General features: G+C 36.9%; 1 protein-coding gene across 4 annotated transcripts in view; it reads left to right on the top strand.

Moving 5' to 3' along the window:
• Nucleotides 1–19,337, top strand: part of RALGAPB (Ral GTPase activating protein non-catalytic subunit beta) — a 101,423-nt gene that overhangs the window by 22,074 nt on the left and 60,012 nt on the right. For all 4 annotated transcript variants that reach the window (XM_059036302.2, XM_059036304.2, XM_059036301.2 and 1 more), the window contains exons 3-6: nucleotides 1,402–1,604; nucleotides 8,828–8,991; nucleotides 10,566–10,752; nucleotides 13,300–13,431. In XM_059036302.2, the coding sequence (XP_058892285.1) occupies nucleotides 1,402–1,604; nucleotides 8,828–8,991; nucleotides 10,566–10,752; nucleotides 13,300–13,431 (686 nt within the window). The remainder of the gene's footprint in view (nucleotides 1–1,401; nucleotides 1,605–8,827; nucleotides 8,992–10,565; nucleotides 10,753–13,299; nucleotides 13,432–19,337) is intronic.

The raw sequence follows: 19,337 nt of genomic DNA, 5'->3' as shown, positions 1-19,337 counted from the left end.
ATCTTTCCATCTTGTCCACAAGAACCAAATTTCTTATTAAAGCGCAGATCCCCCTTTGCCAGAGAAGGCTGTTAATGGCATGGTGAAAATAGCTTTAGATTTCTAGTTAGAAGACCAGGGATCAAGTTTTCAGCTCCAGCATTTCCAAACGAGTGCCATGGTCCAAATTGCTTAATTTGCTAAACTTCAGTTTTCTTATGTATGAAATGAGGATGGGGACTTACCTAGCAGTCCAATGGTTAAGACTCCATGCTTCCACTGCAGGGGGTACACTTTTGATCCCTAGTTGGGGGACTAAGATCCCACGAGCCATGCAGTGTGGCCAGAAAATAAAAATAAAAAATAAAATGAGGATAGTTTACCCTCTCACACCGGTTATTTTGATGTTTAGATAATATTTATGAAAGTACCTAAGAAACTGGTTTTAAATCAGTGCCAGCTTTCTACATTTGTCAGCTGCCTTCATAGTAACCCTCTTAATAAAGGAATGAAGCTTGTCTGGCATGACTTGTTCTTTTTGAGCAGGCTGGTTCTCAGCGACTCTGCTTTCTCTTTCATAAGTGCTCACTGATCATCTGCTTAGTAATTTGTCCCAGAGTTTTGTCTGGAATTCACTTAAACTTTCCAGTCTACATTATCTGGAATATAGTTTCATCCTCTTTTGCAAATTAGACCATTTCCCCTTTCTCATTGTGCCTTATTTGTTCATGACTGCAAGCAGTGGTTCAGCATTCTCTTAGGTACCTTCTCTCGGCCCCTATGATTCAGACAGGTCAGGAGGCTGGAACTCGTTTAGTGCAGCTAAGTGCCTTTTTAAGATCTTACCCAGCTTCAGTCCCTTCTGACCTGTGTTTGTTCTTGCCCTTCCATTTAAAATATTGTTTTCTTTGCCAATGAAAATAGTCACAAAATAAGAGTTGGGCAGTTCATCTTCCTTCCTGTTGTTTGTTAAAATTGCATAATCTGGAAATGGAATATAATTAAATTTATGTAAGTGATTTCCTAAATGACACACATACCCGCATGCAAATTAAGTGGAGAAAAATATCTAAAATTTTCTATTTCTGTGCCTCCAGTCTCTATGGAAAATCAAGATGACCTGTACTTACTTTTTATTTTACAGAGCAAACAATAATAATGTTTAAGGGGTGAAAGCCAACATAAGCTTAATAATTAGAAATAAGTAATTTATTTTCTTCTTAAATCTTTTGCTTAGGAAACGTCTGAGTATGTCTTATACATGGAAAGTACATTCTGTAGAATTAATGTGATGTATGTTGAGATGAATATACTTCAGTTAAGAGGTTTTTAACAATAAAAGAGGTTAACATTTTAAATCAGTCTACTGATATACAGATAGGAATGTGTAATGATTCTATATGTATATTTTCTTTCGTTTAGGTAAAATGGACCATGGAAGTAATTTGCTATGGACTGACCCTTCCATTGGACGGAGAGACTGTAAAATATTGTGTTGATGTATATACTGACTGGATTATGGCTTTAGTGTTGCCGAAAGATTCTATTCCATTGCCAGTTATTAAAGAGCCTAATCTATATGTTCAAAGCATACTAAAACACCTGCAGAATCTTTTTGTACCAAGGTAAGCTATACTAGTCTATCTGGCCTGTTATCAGGATCATAATAAACTACTCATCAATGTTACTTTTTTATATTATAGGTACTGATTTCATTTTTAGACCTTTGAACAGTAACTTTCATTACTTGTTCAGTTAAAGAGTGTGTTAATGTGAATGAGAGAGATGGACTTATATATTGTTTACTAGGACTCTTTAACAAGTGTGTGTTCATTTTAACGGCTTTTGGCTTTGCTTCTAAGACCTGATAACTATTAGACGTTAAAATACTGTGACCCCTTTCCCTTCCAGTCAAAAAAAACCATACTTTTGCCTAACATAATTCTTGTCTCCACTTAAGCTAAAGGCGACTAAGCCATCTACCTTAAAATGAATCTGTCTTATGAGAGAATGAAGACATTGAAGTAAGCAGATTTGAGATTATAGGCACATTTGTAGTAGGCCAAAAGAATACTCTTGACAGTTTGTTACTGAGGTTTTCCCCTATCTCTGCGGCAGAGACCTTAAATATTGTAATGTAAGATTGCCTTACTTGTGCCTAAAACATTTTTTTCCCATTCTAAAAGAATTATATGTCACTATGAAGGATTTTGGAAATATAGAAAACAATGGAGAAGAAGCATTAGTTGCCTACCTATTTGTAGGGATTTCCTTTGAGAAAAATCTGTTTTCAGCTGTTTTTTATGTCTGTGGAAGGGGCAAGTGGGCTTCCCTCCTTTTGGAAAAGTTCTGGTTAGGGGCTTTTGGTCTGTCAGATGATGAGGACTTTGAATCATCCAAAAACCAGCCCTGTAAATTTTAACATTTTAAATTTAGAAGGAAGATTACTTTGGAAAATCTGAATTAAAAAAGAGGAATCTCCATTAAGAGCTCTGGTCTGTAGGATCAGTTGTACAAATATACCTCAAGATATTGCAGGTTTGGTTGCAGACCACCACAATAAAGCAATCACTGAAATAAAGCAAGTCACATGAATATTTTGGTTTCCCAGTGCATAAAAGTTTTTATACTATACTGTAGTCTGTAAATATGCAATACCATTATGTCTAAAAAAACAATTACATATCTTGATTAAAAAATACTAGCATTGCTGAAAAATGCTAACCATCTGAGCCTTTAGTGAACTGAAATCTTTTTGCTGGTGGAGGGTCCTGCCTCAATGCGATGGCTGCTGACTGATGAGGGTGGTGGTGGTTGCTGAAGCTTGGGGGGCTGTAGCAATGTGTTAAAATAAGACAACAGTGAAGTCTGCCACATTGATTGACTCTTCAGTTCATGAACAATTTGTCTGTAGCATGCAGTGTTGTTTGATAGCATTTTACCTACAGTAGTTCTTTCAAAATTGGAGTTAATCCTCTCAGACCCTGCTGCCGCTTTATCAACTAAGTTTATGTAATACTCTAAATTCTTTGTTGTCATTTCAATAATTTTCACAGCATCTTCACCAGGAGTAGATTCCATTTCAGGAAACCACTTTCTCTGCTGATCCATAAGAAGCAACTCCTCTTCCATTAAAGTTTTATTATGAGATTGCAGCAATTCAGTCACGTCTTCGGGCTCCACTTCTAATTTTAGTTCTCTTATTATTTCTACTGCATCTACATTTACTTCCACCACTGAAGTCTTGAGCCCCTCAAAGTCATCCATGAGGGTTGAAATCAGCTTCTTCCAGACTCTTATTAATATTGATGTTTTGATCTCTTCCCATGAAATAAATATTCTTAATGCCATTTAGAATGGTGAATCCTTTCCAGAGGGTTTTCAATTTCCTTTGCCCAGATCCATCAGAGAAATCGCTATCTGTGGCAGCTATAGTCTTAAGAAATGTATTTCTTAAATAATAAAACTTGAAAGTCGAAATTGTTCCTTGATCCGTGGGCAGCAGAATGGATTTTGGGTTAGCAGGCAAACATTAATCTTGTTATACATCTCAGTGTTGACTGAAAAAAACTGCATAGTCGAAAAGTTGAGAATTATGTTTTATTCGGCGGACTTAACTGAAGACTATAGCCTGGATACTGTTTCTCAGCTCTGAGGGGCTATTCCAAAGAGGTAAGGGAGGAGCGAGGATTTATAGGAGTTTTGCTGGGAAAAAAACAAGAAAACAAAACTGTGTAGTGGAACATAAAAAGATTACTGCTAATCAAAAAACAGACATCTCAAGTTAATGATTTTGGTGCCTTTCTGTGTATGGGAAGGTGCAAGAGTTTGGCTCATTGAAATTATTCCTTTGGTATGCATCTTAACTATCTAGGGCCACTATTTTGTTTGTCTCTGTCCTGAAGTCCCCTCAGGGTGCACCGTGGGAGTGGGGGGGCAGCTGCAGCAACTGATGGCTTTATGACCACAATATTGTTTTTTTACTGAAATGGCAGGTGACATTCTTTGTCCACATCCATTAGAGCTCTTGGATGACCTAGGTACATTGTTAATGAGCAGTAATATTTTGAAAGGCATCTTTTTTTCTAAACAGTAGGTCTCACCAGTGGGCTTAAAATGTTGTAAACAGATGTGCTGGCATCCAGGTTTTATTGTTTCATTTGTATGGCACAGGCAGAGTAGGTTTAGCATAATTTTTAGGGGCCCTAGGATTTTCAGAATGGTGAATGAGCATTGGCTTCAACTTGAAGTCACCAGCTGCCTTAGCCCCTAACAAGAGAGTCAGACTGACCTTTGAAGCTTTGAAGCCAGGAGTTGACTTCTCTCTAGCTATGAAAGTCCTAGATGGCATCTTCTTCCAGTAGAAGGCTATAGGCTGTTTTGTCTCCATTGAAAATATGTTGTTTAGTGTGGCCACTTTAATTATCTTGTCTAGATCTTCTGGATAACTTGCTACAGCTTTTACATTAGCAATTGCCGCTTCATCTTGCACTTTTTTTTTTTTTTTTAAGTAGAGACATTTCCTTAAACTTTATGAACCAGCTTCTGCTGGCTTCAGACTTTCCTTCTGCAGCTTCCTCACTGCTCTCAGCCTTCATAGAACCGAAGAGAGTTAGGGGCTTGCTCTGGATTAGACTTTGGCTTAAGGCAGTGTTGTGGCAGGTTTGATCTTCTATCCAGACACTAAAACTTTCTTCATATCAGTAGTAAGCCTGTTTCTCTTCTTATCATTTGTGTGTTCACTGGAGTAGCACTTTTGATTTCCTTCAAGAACTTTTCCTTTGCATTCACAATTTGGCTAATTGGTGCAAGAGGCCTAGCTTCTAGCCTGTCTTGGCTTTTGACTTGCCTTCCTCACTAAGCTTAATCATTTCTACCTTTTCACAATGTTGTGTTAGATTCTGGTGTACAGCAAAGTGATTCAGTTTTTTGTATTTATATATATATATATGTACACACATACATATATAAACACACACATATATATGTATATTCTTTTTCAGATTGCTTTCCATTATAGGTTATTACAGGGTACTGAATATGGTTCCCTGTGCTATAAGGTAGGTCCTTGTTTCTAGCTTTTGATTTAAAGTGAGAGACATGATTCTTCCTTTCACTTGAACACTTAGAGGCCATTGTAGGGTTATTAAATGGCCTAATTTTAATATTGCTATCTCTCAGGGAATAGGGAGGCCTGAGGAGAGGGAGAGAGCAGGAAAATGGCCGGTCGGTGGAGCAGTCGGAACACATATATTTATCAGTTAAGTTCGCTGTCTTATATGGGTGTGGTTTGTAGTGCCCCCAAACAATTACAATCACCATAACAGATATAATAATGAAAATATTGTGAGAATTACCAAAATGTGGCACAGAGACACAAAGTGAGCAAATGCAGTTGGAAAAATGGTGCCGATAGACTTGCTCAATCAATGCAGGATTGCCACAAGTCTTCAGTTTGTTAAAAAAAACTGCAATATCTGTGAAGTGCAGCAGAATGAAGTGCAGTACAATGAGGTATGCCTGTAAACTCCTTATCTTGTGTGAAATGCCGGCTGTAATCTGGCCCCTAACCAGATTAGCTGCTGCTAATTCTGTGTGAGCCCTGCTCTTTGGTCAGACTCATAAATTAAACATTCTCCCAAGACTCCTTAAAGATCTTCTCCATCATTACCTACTCTTTTGCCATCCTCATCCTCCTCTCCCTGTCCTAGTTGTCCACATCTCTCTCTTGATGGTTCATCTTAAATTCAGCCTTACCTGATCATCCAGGACCATAGTGATCACACCTTCTTTGAGCCTGTAGGGTACTTCCTGTGTACTTCTTGTATCTCTCCAGTTTTATTGCTTATCTTTTAAAATGTGTATGTCTCATTTCCCCATCTAACCAACTTGAGGGTAGGAACTAGGTTGTATATAGTTTGGACTTCCACAGTACCTAGAGCAGTACTGGTATTACATTAGGGTGAATAAAATGCTGGTTGCTTATATTTATTGATTTCAAATAGAATTATAACAGGAAATGATGGGAAGCAAGTGGCATATTGTTTGTGGCTAAGCAAATTCTTCTAAAATGATATAATACTTTTAATGTTTTCTTGTCATCCCATTTAGGAGACTAATTTACTAGGCTTTTTCTTAGTGCGTGGGACAGTCTCATGGATAGTACTGTCACTGTGTTTCTTTCCTCTTTGTACTCTTACCAACTCTCAGTGCTCAGTTAGTCTGTATTGATGAGAAAAATCAATGGCATTTGAGTTAATTAGGCTTTTGCTTTTGCTTTTCTCTTTTGAGAAACATGACTACCTTATAAATTGTTCATCTTACTGTTTGGTAATTAGCTTATTTTCTCAAAAGTGTGTGTGTGTGCATACTTCGGAGTGGGTGCTGAACTGAGTATTAGAGTTCTCATGGCCAGTAATGTCTTAGGGAGCTGAATATTTTCAGTGCTAAATATTGGGAGTTATGATCTCATCTCCTGCTACTGGAAGTTTCATTTTTTTTTTGATTCAGATGGTTCACAAAATTGTCATCAAGTTTACTTAATTAGTTGTTTTTATGAAAACTAACACTCAGAATAGAGGAAACAGCCTCAACTGCTTTGCTAGAGATTAAGTCAGAGTGGATGTAACCTTTCACTTTTTGCCTATCAGGGTTTTTTTTTGCATAATTGGGTGAAGAGTGACCTATCGTTTAAAATTGATTAGTGTTTTCATTGCTCAAATAAACTTCTTTAGAAAATGTGATGTTCTTCTAAAGCAGTGGTCAGTAAACATTTTTGTGAAGAGTCATATAGTAAATATTTTAGCCTTTGTGGGCCATACGGTGTCTGTCACAACTATTCAACTCTGCTGGTGTAGAGAAGCAGCCATAGTCATATATATAGTCATATATAAATAAATGAGCATGGTTGTGTTCCAATAAAACTTTATTTACAAAAACAGATAGCAGGCCAGATTTGACCCATTGGCCATACATAATTCACCACCCCATATTCTAGAACAGTTCAAAAGTTCAAAAGTTGCTTTTGAAAATATTAAGGGGAAAGGAACATCTTTGGTGTTTAGACCTTTCTGTTTATTTTTCAGTAAAGATTACCTTGTTTCTCTTAGCTGTAGAAACTTGGACACTGCTCTTAAATTTAGGCTGTCTGAGTGAGGCTATAGTACCTAAGGAGCAGATGTTTCCTTTTCTGCCACTGGGCAGGTGGTGCCTAGAAAGGGTGGGTAGGCCTGGGTTACCATTTGGGAGGCTTCTAGTGTCATTGCTATCTTGCAAGAGTGTCACCCACAGGACTGCTAGTGGTATTTTTATTTCTTATTCTGGGTTTCCTCTTACATGGCTACAGGAGGTTTGGGGCTGTTATGTATTTCTTACTCTTTAGTAGCCAGAGCAACAGACACAAGTTTGAGCCTCATGACTTCCCATGGACTGGATTCACATCAAACTGAACATGGGACATCTTCCTGCTCTTGGGGACTCTTGGCTTTTCCTAAGTGAATGTCTCATCATTTTACTTTAGATCTGACTTGTTTAGGGAAAACTTAAGGTTGTCATTTTTTTCTGCAACTCCAGTGTAAGTTTCTGGTTTTCTGGATCATGGCCCAGAATCTGAGAATCTTTATTCTAAGGTTGTGATGGGAGTTCTTTTTTTTTTTTTTTTTTTTTTTTTTTTTGTGGTACGCGGGCCGCTCACTATTGTGGCCTCTCCCGTTGCGGAGCACAGGCTCCGGACATGCAGGCTCAGTGGCCATGGCTCACGGGCCCAGCCGCTCCGCAGCATGTGGAATCTTCCCGGACCGGGGCACGAACCCGTGTCCCCTGTATCGGCAGGTGGATTCTCAACCACTGCGCAACCAGGGAAGCCCAGATGGGAGTTCTAAGGGCACTCACTTCATTTTCTGGATTTCTTGAGGCAGCTCTGCGATTCCCTACTCTAATTCAGACATGTTTTATGAATTTGTAACATGAGTCATAATATATAGAAACTTGGCCTCAAGATTTATTTCAGTAGTATTAGTTAGTTGTTTTGGGTTTCACATGAGAACTCCGGAGGGCAGTTCAGCATTTGCTGTTGCAATGGGTTTACTACGATTCTTGAAATTCTCAAGGTGGTCCACTTTGGACGCTGGGGATAAGGGCTGGAACTTGGACCTAATACATTGATCTAATTCTGTTGGAGAAAAATGGTCATGTGGACTATAAAGCGTTATAAAACAGTTCTTTGGGAGTATCTTGGGTACCTTTGGAGCCCCCATCTTGGATTATGTTGCCTTTTTTTTTTGTAGAGCAGCAGTAGCAGGTGCTCATTTCTGAGGCAATTGCCTCTATATCTCGTCAGTTTTGGGGACCTGTTAGGATATTCCATTCTGTAGGCTCTTTAGCAGACGTTAGCTTCAGAGGGACTGTGAGCACTATGAAATCACATGCAGAATTCTTGTAAATGTGTTTAAAATTTTTAAAAAGAATACAAAGGCCATTCTGCTGTGTGAGCAGCGCAAGTGACTGTGGGTATTTACTCATTCATTCAGCAGAAACCTATTGAGTATCTGTTGTATGTACCAGGCACATTTCACACTTAGAAAATCTAGAGGTGAAGTTTACTTTCTATTATCCTCTATCTCCCCAGGAGCTCTTAAGGCCCTTTAAGAGTGGTAGTCTGAGATCCCAGAGGGCCAAACTGTATGACGAGGAAGTAGCTTTGAACTGAAGAGTGTGCACCTAATTCTGTCTGCTGATGCTGTTAGGGAGTATCACTGGATCATTGCTTGCTGTGTCCAAAAGTCGCCTGTCCTTAACTGTTGCATTCTCTCCTCAAGGCTTGTCAGTGATGTCTGTCTGTCTTCTTCAGACAGGAACAGGCCTCCAGTCAGATCCGACTATGCTTACAGGTCCTGAGAGCCATTCAGAAACTGGCCCGTGAGTCATCCATTATGGCCCGAGAAACCTGGGAAGTCTTACTGTTGTTTCTTCTGCAGATTAATGACATACTTTTAGCACCACCAACTGTTCAAGGTTTGTTAATTTTTTTTTCTAATTTATTTCTGAGCTCCAAATGCTGTTTACTTTTAGACTCAATGAGTAGTAGACTCTGTGGGGATTTAAATTTTGGCATTACAGTTGACAAACCAAGATGAACAGTTCTTAGAATGGAAAACCCTCAAGGGCACAATGCAAAGTTATGTTATCTTCAGTGATGATTTTGCTAATATAGGGAGGGACTCAGTGAATTAATGCATGTTTGATAATGACAGTAACAGTAGCTTGTTCAGTATATTAGGATAGAGCCTATATACAAAACAACTAATGTACCTGATTACAAAGTAGTTATCCAGGTAGACTCTGAAAACTTGATAGCTAGAAGATACTTTGTTTAGCAAATGAACCCTACAGAATCTTCAGGTGTTTTATTTGGAAGTATGACAGTATGTCATTCATTGCCTAGCCATTAAAAAGCCTCCAATTTTATAAGATTTTAGAGTGTATTTTAGACATCCTGCTTTGTATGCACAGTATACACAGACAATAAGTTGATATTCTAGTTCCAAGTTCCCTTGTTGCTTATTCATCTGTGTAGTCTCTTTACTGACACATGTGAGTGTGCTTGTGCTCTCACGCAAATGCAGTGTCCAGGAAGGTATCTTAAAAAAACCTAGAATTTTAGTGTTGCAAGGGACCCCATGATAGGAATACCCTGTCTGGTGTTGATGATAGCTGGCCAGACACAGATAGTGTGTCTCTCTGCTACACACTCCCCATGGCAGGGATTTCAGCACCATAAGGCAGGCAATCTATCCACTTCTGGGGCTTATTGTTGAAACTTCATTTTTGCACATTTGAAATAGGAATCCTTAGAACTTTTCCTTCTCATCCCAAGTTTGCCTTTTGGAGCTATGCAGAGTACAGACCACTGCTGTTCTTCCTAGTTCCAGGGCTTGGAACAGAGGAGCAGCTCTGTTTTCATGGTTGAGGCTCTGTCCTGCCCAGTACCAGTCCTTCGGCTCCCTTCTTTGTCTCCCTCTCCCTTGAAGGGTAGCTTTCAAACACCTGAAACATTTTATAGCAAAGTTTAGAGGTAAAAAGTCTTGGGTATTTGTTCTGATTCCTTTACTTATTGGCTGTGTGAACTTGGGCAAGTCACTTAAATTTCCTGAACCTGTTTTCTCATCTTCAAAATGGGTATAATCGGTAATTGGTAAGAGATATTATAAATACCTGTCCTGCAGAATTAATGTGTATGAGCTGTGTGCACAGAAACTGACTCATAGCAGTCGTTCATTATAGACAATCATCCTTTCCCTTCTTCCCTCTGTACTCCTTGTCCCACTGCTAGAAGATTAAGATCTGCAATACGAACTGAGCAGGGCCACTTGAAAACTTTCACAGTGATAATGGGTTGATGTATCCATGATTTCCTTCATAGGAGCTTCTAAGAATAGTTTTTTGTTCTCACTGTTAAGTGGTTATTTGAAAGTCAAAACTTAACATTGCAGTTATTTTAATTTTTTGACCAGTTCTCTCAAGTCAGTGAATTAAAGATTCTGCTTTACAAATAAGTATGCCAAAGATGTTTTCTTTTTGTTGGTAAGGTGGCATTGCTGAGAATCTAGCAGAGAAGTTGATTGGTGTTCTCTTTGAGGTTTGGTTACTAGCTTGTACTCGGTGCTTCCCAACACCTCCTTACTGGAAAACAGCCAAGGAGATGGTGGCTAACTGGAGGCACCACCCGGCAGTGGTGGAGCAGTGGAGCAAGGTCATCTGTGCGCTCACTTCAAGGTAAGTTATCATCATCCACTTGCCTTCCTTCATCCGTCTGGCCTTGGGTAGCTTTCCCCTAGTTCTGTATCTTTCTGGGATTCACAGAGTACATGGTAAAAAGTCTCTATTCTGTGTCTCTTATTACTGTACTTTAGATACAGAATGAAACCACTTTTTAAAAATAGATGTGTCAGTTTGGCTAACACCTGTCTAATCTAAAACATTTTAGATGAAGCAAGTATTTTGGAGAGGCAGATAAATTCTGAGCCCTACCACTCCCACCCCCCAAATCCCAGTCTTATTCTGATTATTAAAATATTCATGATCATTCTTTTAAAAAAAACAAACCAAAGAAAGGTATAACAGAAAGGGTTAAGTTCACCAGAAGTCTTATTATATATGTTTATCCATAATTCTACAGAAGTAGGAGCATACTATAATGTTCTCCTATGTAACCAAAGTAGGCAGTATTTTATTATAATCATTTAACTTTTTTTTTTTTTTAACCATTTATATATAATGCCATCACTATTCTGTGAGTAAACTGTTAGGCTTCATTTTTTTCAGACTTGTTTTTTTCATTTCTTTTAATATGACTCTAAAAGTTGAGCATTCTTTTTTAAACATAATCACAATACCATTTATCACACCTAAACAAAGTGTTAATAGTTTGTTAATATTGGTTAGCTGTTGAGTGATCAGATGTCCCTGAATGTCTCAATTTTTTTTATAGTTGATTCCATTGAATCAGCACAAACAAGGTTTGGACATTGTATTTAGTTAACATGTTCCTTAAGCCTATTTTAAGCTGTAGGTTACTGTTCTCTCATTTTTATTTCCTTGCAGTTTTTTTGTTGAACTGGATTGTTTGTCTTACAGAATGCTTCACATTTTGGATTTTTCTGATTATGTCCTAGTTGTGTTAATTAGCATGTTCCTCTGTCCCCTGTATTTCCTGTCGACTGGTGGTTAGATCTAGAGACTTGATCTGATTCAGATTTAATTGGGGGTGGGGTAGTGGTGGAGGTGAGAACAGATCATTCGTAGGTGGTACCATGTATCAGAAGGTAGACTGGTCGTTTTGCAAGTTAATAAATGTTTATCTCTTTATCATCGTTTAAACTAAGATGAAGGTTTGGAATATTCTTTTGATTCTGGTATATCTTTGTGAATGTCAATATTATGAATCTATTTTTAAATAATACATCATTTTATCTTGATTATAAAAGCAATACATGCTTATAATAGAAAATTTGGAAGATGTAGGGGGAAATATCCATCATTTACAAATAACGAAAGTTTGAATGTATTTTTTCTGTTTTCTCTTTTTTAAAAAGTCAATTTGAGATGTTTTGATATAGTATTATCTGCTTTTTTTAATCTGTTGTCTGATTCTTGTCCCAGTAATTACATGTACCTTTTTTCTTCTTAAATAGATATCAAGATAATTTTTAATGGCTTTATAGTTTTTCATTTTATAAGTGGAATTATAATTCATTTAATAATTTCCCTGCTGTTTTGATATTTAAGTTTTTCCCTGTGTTTTATTTTAAAAATATTGTTGATATGTGAGTACTTTATACATAGTCTTTGTGTATATTCTAGTTATTTTATTAAGACATAATCTTTAGATTATATAACTATAATATAATAGATTATAATCTATTCTAATTATAATAGGTTAATAATTGGGTCAAAGGGCTTTGAACAGTTTTAATACATTTGGAATATTACTATTTAGTTAAGTAATTGAATTGTCAAATTCATTTTATGGCATACACACCATAAGTTCTAAACTTCATTTAAAGTTATATAGCAGTTATTATGAATAAATTATAGCTTAGTTGTGTTGAAGGCGTTTGCAGTGCGATGAATCTTTTAAAAATAATTTAAAGAATTTATTATTTATATTACATGACGAATTATTTAATCAACATAAGCATAATTGTGTATTATTATGATTTATTGTTATTTGTAATTATAAAGTAAACTTTTCGGTAATTTTAAATTTTATAAAGTAATATTTAATTTGTAATTTATGTTATAGTTATATTATAAAATTATATTATGTGTAATTATATACACCATTGTATGTTACATGTTATACCTATTATAATGTTATATATAAGATGTATTATAAAATTTATGAGATATAATTAATTTATAAAATCACTTATTTTATAATTATAATAAAGTCATATAAGTAAAATACTTACAATTAAATACATAAATTTATAAAATTATAAAGAAATTTTATAAGTAAATAAAATAAACTTATAAATTATATAACTTAAAAATATATGAACTAAATTATAAATAACATTAATTATTTTAAAAAAGAAATACATGTTTTAAAAAATCCTTTACAAAACTGGAAATCCTCTTCCAGTTTATTTATTTTATAAACAAGGGTTTTCATTTATTCACTTCAGTGAGGTATAATACAAGTTTCATCTATTTTCTCTTATCATATTTCTCTTAGTATATTTTAATACTTGAATGTATTTTCCATTCTGTTACAAAATGAACTTGGTGGTGTGATTTTTTTTTTTTTTTATTTTCTAGATTGCTGCGCTTTACATATGGTCCTTCATTTCCTCCATTTAAAGTTCCCGATGAAGATGCCAGTCTGATCCCTCCTGAAATGGATAATGAGTGTGTTGCACAGACATGGTTTCGCTTTTTACATATGTTAAGGTACTGTTGTTGTTGTATTTCATGTGGTCTTTACGCAGTGAGTGTCTTAGGGCAGGAATGGTGCTATAACTCCTTGTTGGAGTTCACAGTGTGGCTGTTAAGCCCAGTCATCAGATGGAGCCAAATTGGACAACACACACACATCTACATCATGTGCCCCTGCTCTCCCTGTCCCAGCAGGGTCAGGCTGTCCTCAGCTGCTCTTGGGCCACACTCTCTAGAGGCTTGTTCCCTGCAGTAGGTGCAGCATTTGTTCTCTTGCCTGTTGGTGCAGCTTGGATGATGATCTCTCTCCCAGGACTTTGTCACATTCTGTGGGGACTGGAGACTAGCTTGTTCCTCTGTATGACTAGCACTGACTGGTCATTCTGGCTCTCAGGACCTCTCCTCTAGTAGCGTTGTTTAAAATTTCACTGGGGGTATACCATAAAATTTCACAGAGGGACAAATTGCTAAAAGTAATACTTCATGCTCTTTCTTTTTTTATAGTAATTCTATTCAATTCAGTTTCATTGCTTCCTACCTTTCTCTCTACTAGCCCCATCCTTGTGCTCTGTGGAACTTTGGTTCTGTTGTATACTGTCTTGATTTATAAACTTTTTCCTTGCATATCTTTTCTTTCTGGTTTGATGAGCCTCATTTTTCTATTTGTGTATTAGTGATTCTAAATTTCTCTGTATGACCTGTTTATAAGTTAGGGATCTTAACTATTTTCTATCATGTTTTTTTCAGTTTGTATTGTGTGTTTTTCATCTTTCAGTGATTTTAGTTTATTTTTAAAAATCTGTCTTTTTCTGTTATTATTTTCTGTTTCCTTTAAGATTAGAAAGTCTTTCTGTGTTCTTTGATCAGATAGATATTCACCTATGATTTCTTCTGACTTTGTTTCCTCTGTGCCATTAACTTCCTTTATATATATGGGTTTTGTCTTTGGGTCACATATTATTCCATTGATCTTTAATTCTTTCTTATAGATTAACACTTTTAATTATTTTAACCTTATAATAGTTATTTATATTTGGTGGGACTAATATCTTTTTCCCTAAAACATTTCTTGGAATATTTTTAAAAAATCTCTTCTTGCCTGCTTAACATTTTAGATTAATTTTAGAATCCATTTGACATGTTACAAAACACAAGTGAACAGAAGAACCTCACAAAACCTTTTGGGGTTTGGAGTGTGTGTTAATTAGGGTAAGGAACATGTCCTCCTTTAGCAGATGAACCTGAAAATCTTAGTGGCTTAGTACAGTATGTTTCATAAAGTCTTGGGTAAGGAGCAGCTCTGCTTAGGTAGTTGTTCAGGGACCCAGGCTGGCAGAGTCTCTGCCATCTTCAACGTGTGGCTTTATTAGGGCCTTAACTTTGTAGGCAGGTACCTCTGTATCTGGCTAGAAGATGGAAAAGAGAGAGAGCAAGGAAAATTGTGTGGAAGGTTTTCATGGACCAGCTCCTGAAGTGTGATGTAAATCACTGCTACCCATATTCCATTGGCTGGAACTCAGACGTATGCCACACTTAATTGCAAGAGAACATAGGAGGAAAAGAGAAGCTAGTGAACATCTAACCAGACTCTGCCAAAGATGAGAATTGCATTAAGCTTGTATTTATATTTAGGAACAGCTGACATCTTAATATATTGTGTTTGCTTTTCCAAGGGTAGGTATTTTTCTTTTTTAGAATCTTAATTAATTAATTAATTAATTTATTTATTTAGGTTATGTTGGGTCTTCATTGCTGTGCATGGGCTTTCTCTAGTTGAGGCAAGCGGGGGCTCCTTCATTGTGGTGTACAGGCTTCTCATTGTCATGGCTTCTCTTGTTGCAGAGCACAGGCTCTAGAGCACGGTCTCAGTAGTTGTGGCACATGGGCTTAGTTGCTCCGCAGCATGTGGGATCTTCCCAGGCCAGGGATTGAACCCACGTCCCCTACATTGGCAGGCGGGTTCTTAACCACTGCGCCACCAGGGAAGCCCCTAGAATCTTAAATATCTTGCAGAAGTGTTTGTAGTTTTCTTCACAGAGATCTGCATAATTTTTTTCTTTTTACCATTATTCCTATGTATTTATTGCTGATGTTGTGAAAGGCTAACTTTTTTTCTACTGTTAAATCTTGTAAGTGGCTATTGCTGCTGTAAGGAAAATGTTTTACTTATTTTATTTTTGTATATTTTTTATATGTTTGGGATTTAAAAATGCTCTGAGTATTTCACTGATTCTTTTTAAATTTCTAGATATAATGAACACATATCTGCAAATAAATGTTTCCTTTCTAGTAATTCATACTCGAATCTGTGGTAATTAATTATAAGTGCTTTGATTATAGTAAGATCTGTATATTAGTTCATGTTCTGCTACTTTTTTCTTTGTGAACTTGAGCAAGCAGTTTAGTCTCTCTGAGTCTCAGTCTCTTTTTAATCTATACAATGGGAATAATAATAGTATCCATCTTGTTTTAAGTATTGAAGAAAAAGTATGTAAAACAGTACATCTAATGCTTGAAAAGTTGCCATTATTGTTATAATTATTTTTGTATGTGTTTTTACTACATTAGGCAGAATTTCTAGAACATTGTTGAGTTAAAATGATACTGTTTTGGCATCTTTCTTTCATTCTGATTTTCATTGGAATGCCTCTATTGCATGAAATTTTGAGTGGGATATTGGTTGTTGACATTAGATAGTTATTCTTTTTTATGTTCCTGATTTCATAAGCAATTAAAAAAATTTAAATTTAAAAATCTAAGTAAAATCAGAAATAGTACTGAATTATTTTCAAATCATATTTTGGCATCCATTTAAGCAATTAAATGTTTTTTCTTCTTTTACCTATTGATAGTATATTAATTTTTCCTGAATACTGAATCATCCTTCATTGTTTAGAGAAAAATTCTGCTTGGTTATGGAATGCTGTTCTATTGAATCATCCTTCATTCTTTAGAGAAAACTTCTGCTTGGTTATGGAATGCTATTTTGATGTTTTCCCAAATTATCTCCATTTCTATTTTTTGACTAGTTTATATTTTGGTAACTTAAATAGGAAACTACCTATCTTTTTCTATGTTGCATGAAAGTTATATATTCCTTAAGAGTTTGTAGTTCTTGGATAATCTTTTCCTATTCCTTCACTATTAATTGATCTCTTCAGGCTCTATCTTTCTTCTTGAGCTGAAAGATTTTAGTATTTTAGTCAGGGTTTTTTTTTGATATACAGAATAGGAACTTACTTAAACAAATGCAGATGAAAAAGAGAGGTTATCATGTGATGATAGAGAGGTCTCACTGGGCTCCAGGAAGCAGTGAACATTCAATCATGATAGGGAGGGATCAAGGCAGCCTTGGGCCAGGCTGCTCTATTGTCTGTCTCTTGGCTTTTTTGTTCCTCTTGTGCATATGCACTGCTCTCTTTCTCCTGCAGGCTCCCCCTGAACCCCTGTTTCTTTCTCCCCAGTTTTTGGTATCAAACAGATATGAATTTAGCAGAGCTCTGCTGGACTGAGGTGTAGTCCATTCCAAGCTTACTGCTTGTTTTTCTAATTTTTGAACAGAGAACTGTAATCCTCAGTAGGTGCTGCTTCTAGAGACTTCTTATCTTCCCTACGCCACATAGTGGACCACAGTTCTTTGGATACAGTGTACTATCACTAGAAGCCCCTTTTCCATACATGCACACACACGCCCCTGTCCCCACTTGCAGTTGTGTGAAATTCAGAGTCTGAGTAGATGGAAAAAGGTTTCAAAGGCCCAGGGCATCTATAAACCACTGATTTATGTTTCTCAGCCTAGTTCTTTTTGTCTTGAAGCTAGTGGAAGTTCTGTCCAGGTGCTGGCTGTAGGTTGACTAACAATATTACTTTGGGTTGGAAAGGTGGTTTAATGGACACTTAAGCAGACTATTTTGAGTGAAAGCCTAAATCTGTTTTTTAATGGAAATGTTTAAAATTATTTATATATAAAATATACCTCAAGCCCATTGTTTTAAATACATTGAAATGGGTCTGCTGCCCTATCCTACCCTTCTGCCACACATGCTGGATGTTGTTCCAGGACCTTATTTCAGACATCCATGTGGCTGACAGGGTCTTGGTGCTCCGGCCTGGTGTCAGGCCTGAGCCTCCAAGGTGGGAAAACCAAGTCTAGGACATTGGACCACCAGAGACCTCCCGGCCCCACGTAATATCAGTCAGAGAGAGCTCTCCCAGAGATCTCCATCTCAATGCTAAGACCCAGCTCCACCCAACGGCCAGCAAGCTCCAGCATGGCTGGACGCCATGCCAAACAACTAGCAAGACAGGAACACAACCCCATGCGTTAGCAGAGAGGCTGTCTAAAATCATACTAAGTTCACAGACACCCCAAAACACACCACTGGATGCAGCCCTGCCCACCAGAAAGACAAGATCCAGCCTTACCCACCAGAACACAGGCACCAGTTCCCTCCACTAGGAATCCTACACAAGCCACTGAACCAACCTCACCCACTGGGGGCAGACACCAAAAACAACGGGAACTACGAACCTGCAGCCTGCGAAAAGGAGACTCCAAACACAGTAAGTTAAACAAAATGAGAAGACAGAGAAATATGCAGCAGGTGAAGGAGCAAGGTAAAAACCCACCAGACCAAACAAATGAAGAGGAAATAGGCAGTCTACCTGAAAAAGAATTCAGAGTAATGATAGTAAAGAGGATCCAAAATCTTGAAAATAGAATGGAGAAAATACAAGAAACATTTAACAAGGACCTAGAAGAACGGAAGAACAAATAAACAATGATGAATAACACAATAAATGAAATTAAAAATTCTCTAGAAGGAATCAATAGCAGAAAAACTGAGGCAGAAGAATGGATAAGTGACCTAGAAGATAAGATAGTGGAAGTAACTACTGCTGAGCAGAATAAGGAAAAAAGAATGAAAAGAATTGAGGACAGTCTCAGAGACCTCTGGGACAACATTTAACACACCAACATTCTAATTATAGGGGTCCCAGAAGAAGAAGAGAAAAAGAAAGGATCTGAGAAAATCTTTGAAGAGATTATAGTTGAAAACTTCCCTAATATGGGAAAGGAAAGAGTCAATCAAGTCCAGGAAGCACAGAGTCCCATACAGGATAAATCCAAGGAGAAACATGCCAAGACACATATTAATCAAACTATCATAAATTAAATACAAAGAAAAAATATTAAAAGCAGCAAGGGGAAAGCAGCAAATAACATACAAGGGAATCCCCATAAGATTAACAACTGATCTTTCAGCAGAAACTCTGCAAGCCAGAAGGGAGTGGCAGGACATATTTAAAGTGATGAAAGGGAAAAACCTGCAACCAAGATTACTCTACCCAGCAAGCATCTCATTCAGATTCGACGGAGAAATTAAAACCTTTATAGACAAGCAAAAGTTAAGAGAATTCAGCACCACCAAACCAGCTTTACAACACATGCTAAAGGAACTTCTCTAGGCAGGAAACACAAGAGAAGGAAGAGACCTAAAAAAACAAACCCAAAATAACAAAGAAAATGGTAATAGGAACATACATATCGATAATTACCTTAAATGTAAATGGATTAAATGCTCCAACCACAAGACATAGACTGGCTGAATGGATACAAAACCAAGACCCATATATATGCTGTCTGCAAGAGACCCACTTCAGACCTAGGGACACATACAGACTGAAAGTGAGGGGGTGGAAAAAGATATTCCATGCAAATGGAAATCAGAAGAAAACTGGAGTAGCAATTTTCATATCAGACAAAATAGACTTTAAAATAAAGACTGTTACAAGAGACAAAGAAGGACACTACATAATGATCAAGGGATCAATCCAAGAAGAAAATATAACAATTGTAAATATTTATGCACCCAACATAGGAACACCTCAATACATAAGGCAAATGCTAACAGCCGTAA

This window comes from Kogia breviceps, chromosome 14, assembly GCF_026419965.1.
Source record: "Kogia breviceps isolate mKogBre1 chromosome 14, mKogBre1 haplotype 1, whole genome shotgun sequence".
NCBI lineage: Eukaryota > Metazoa > Chordata > Mammalia > Artiodactyla > Physeteridae > Kogia > Kogia breviceps.
This window is presented reverse-complemented; position numbering and strand designations above follow the sequence as displayed.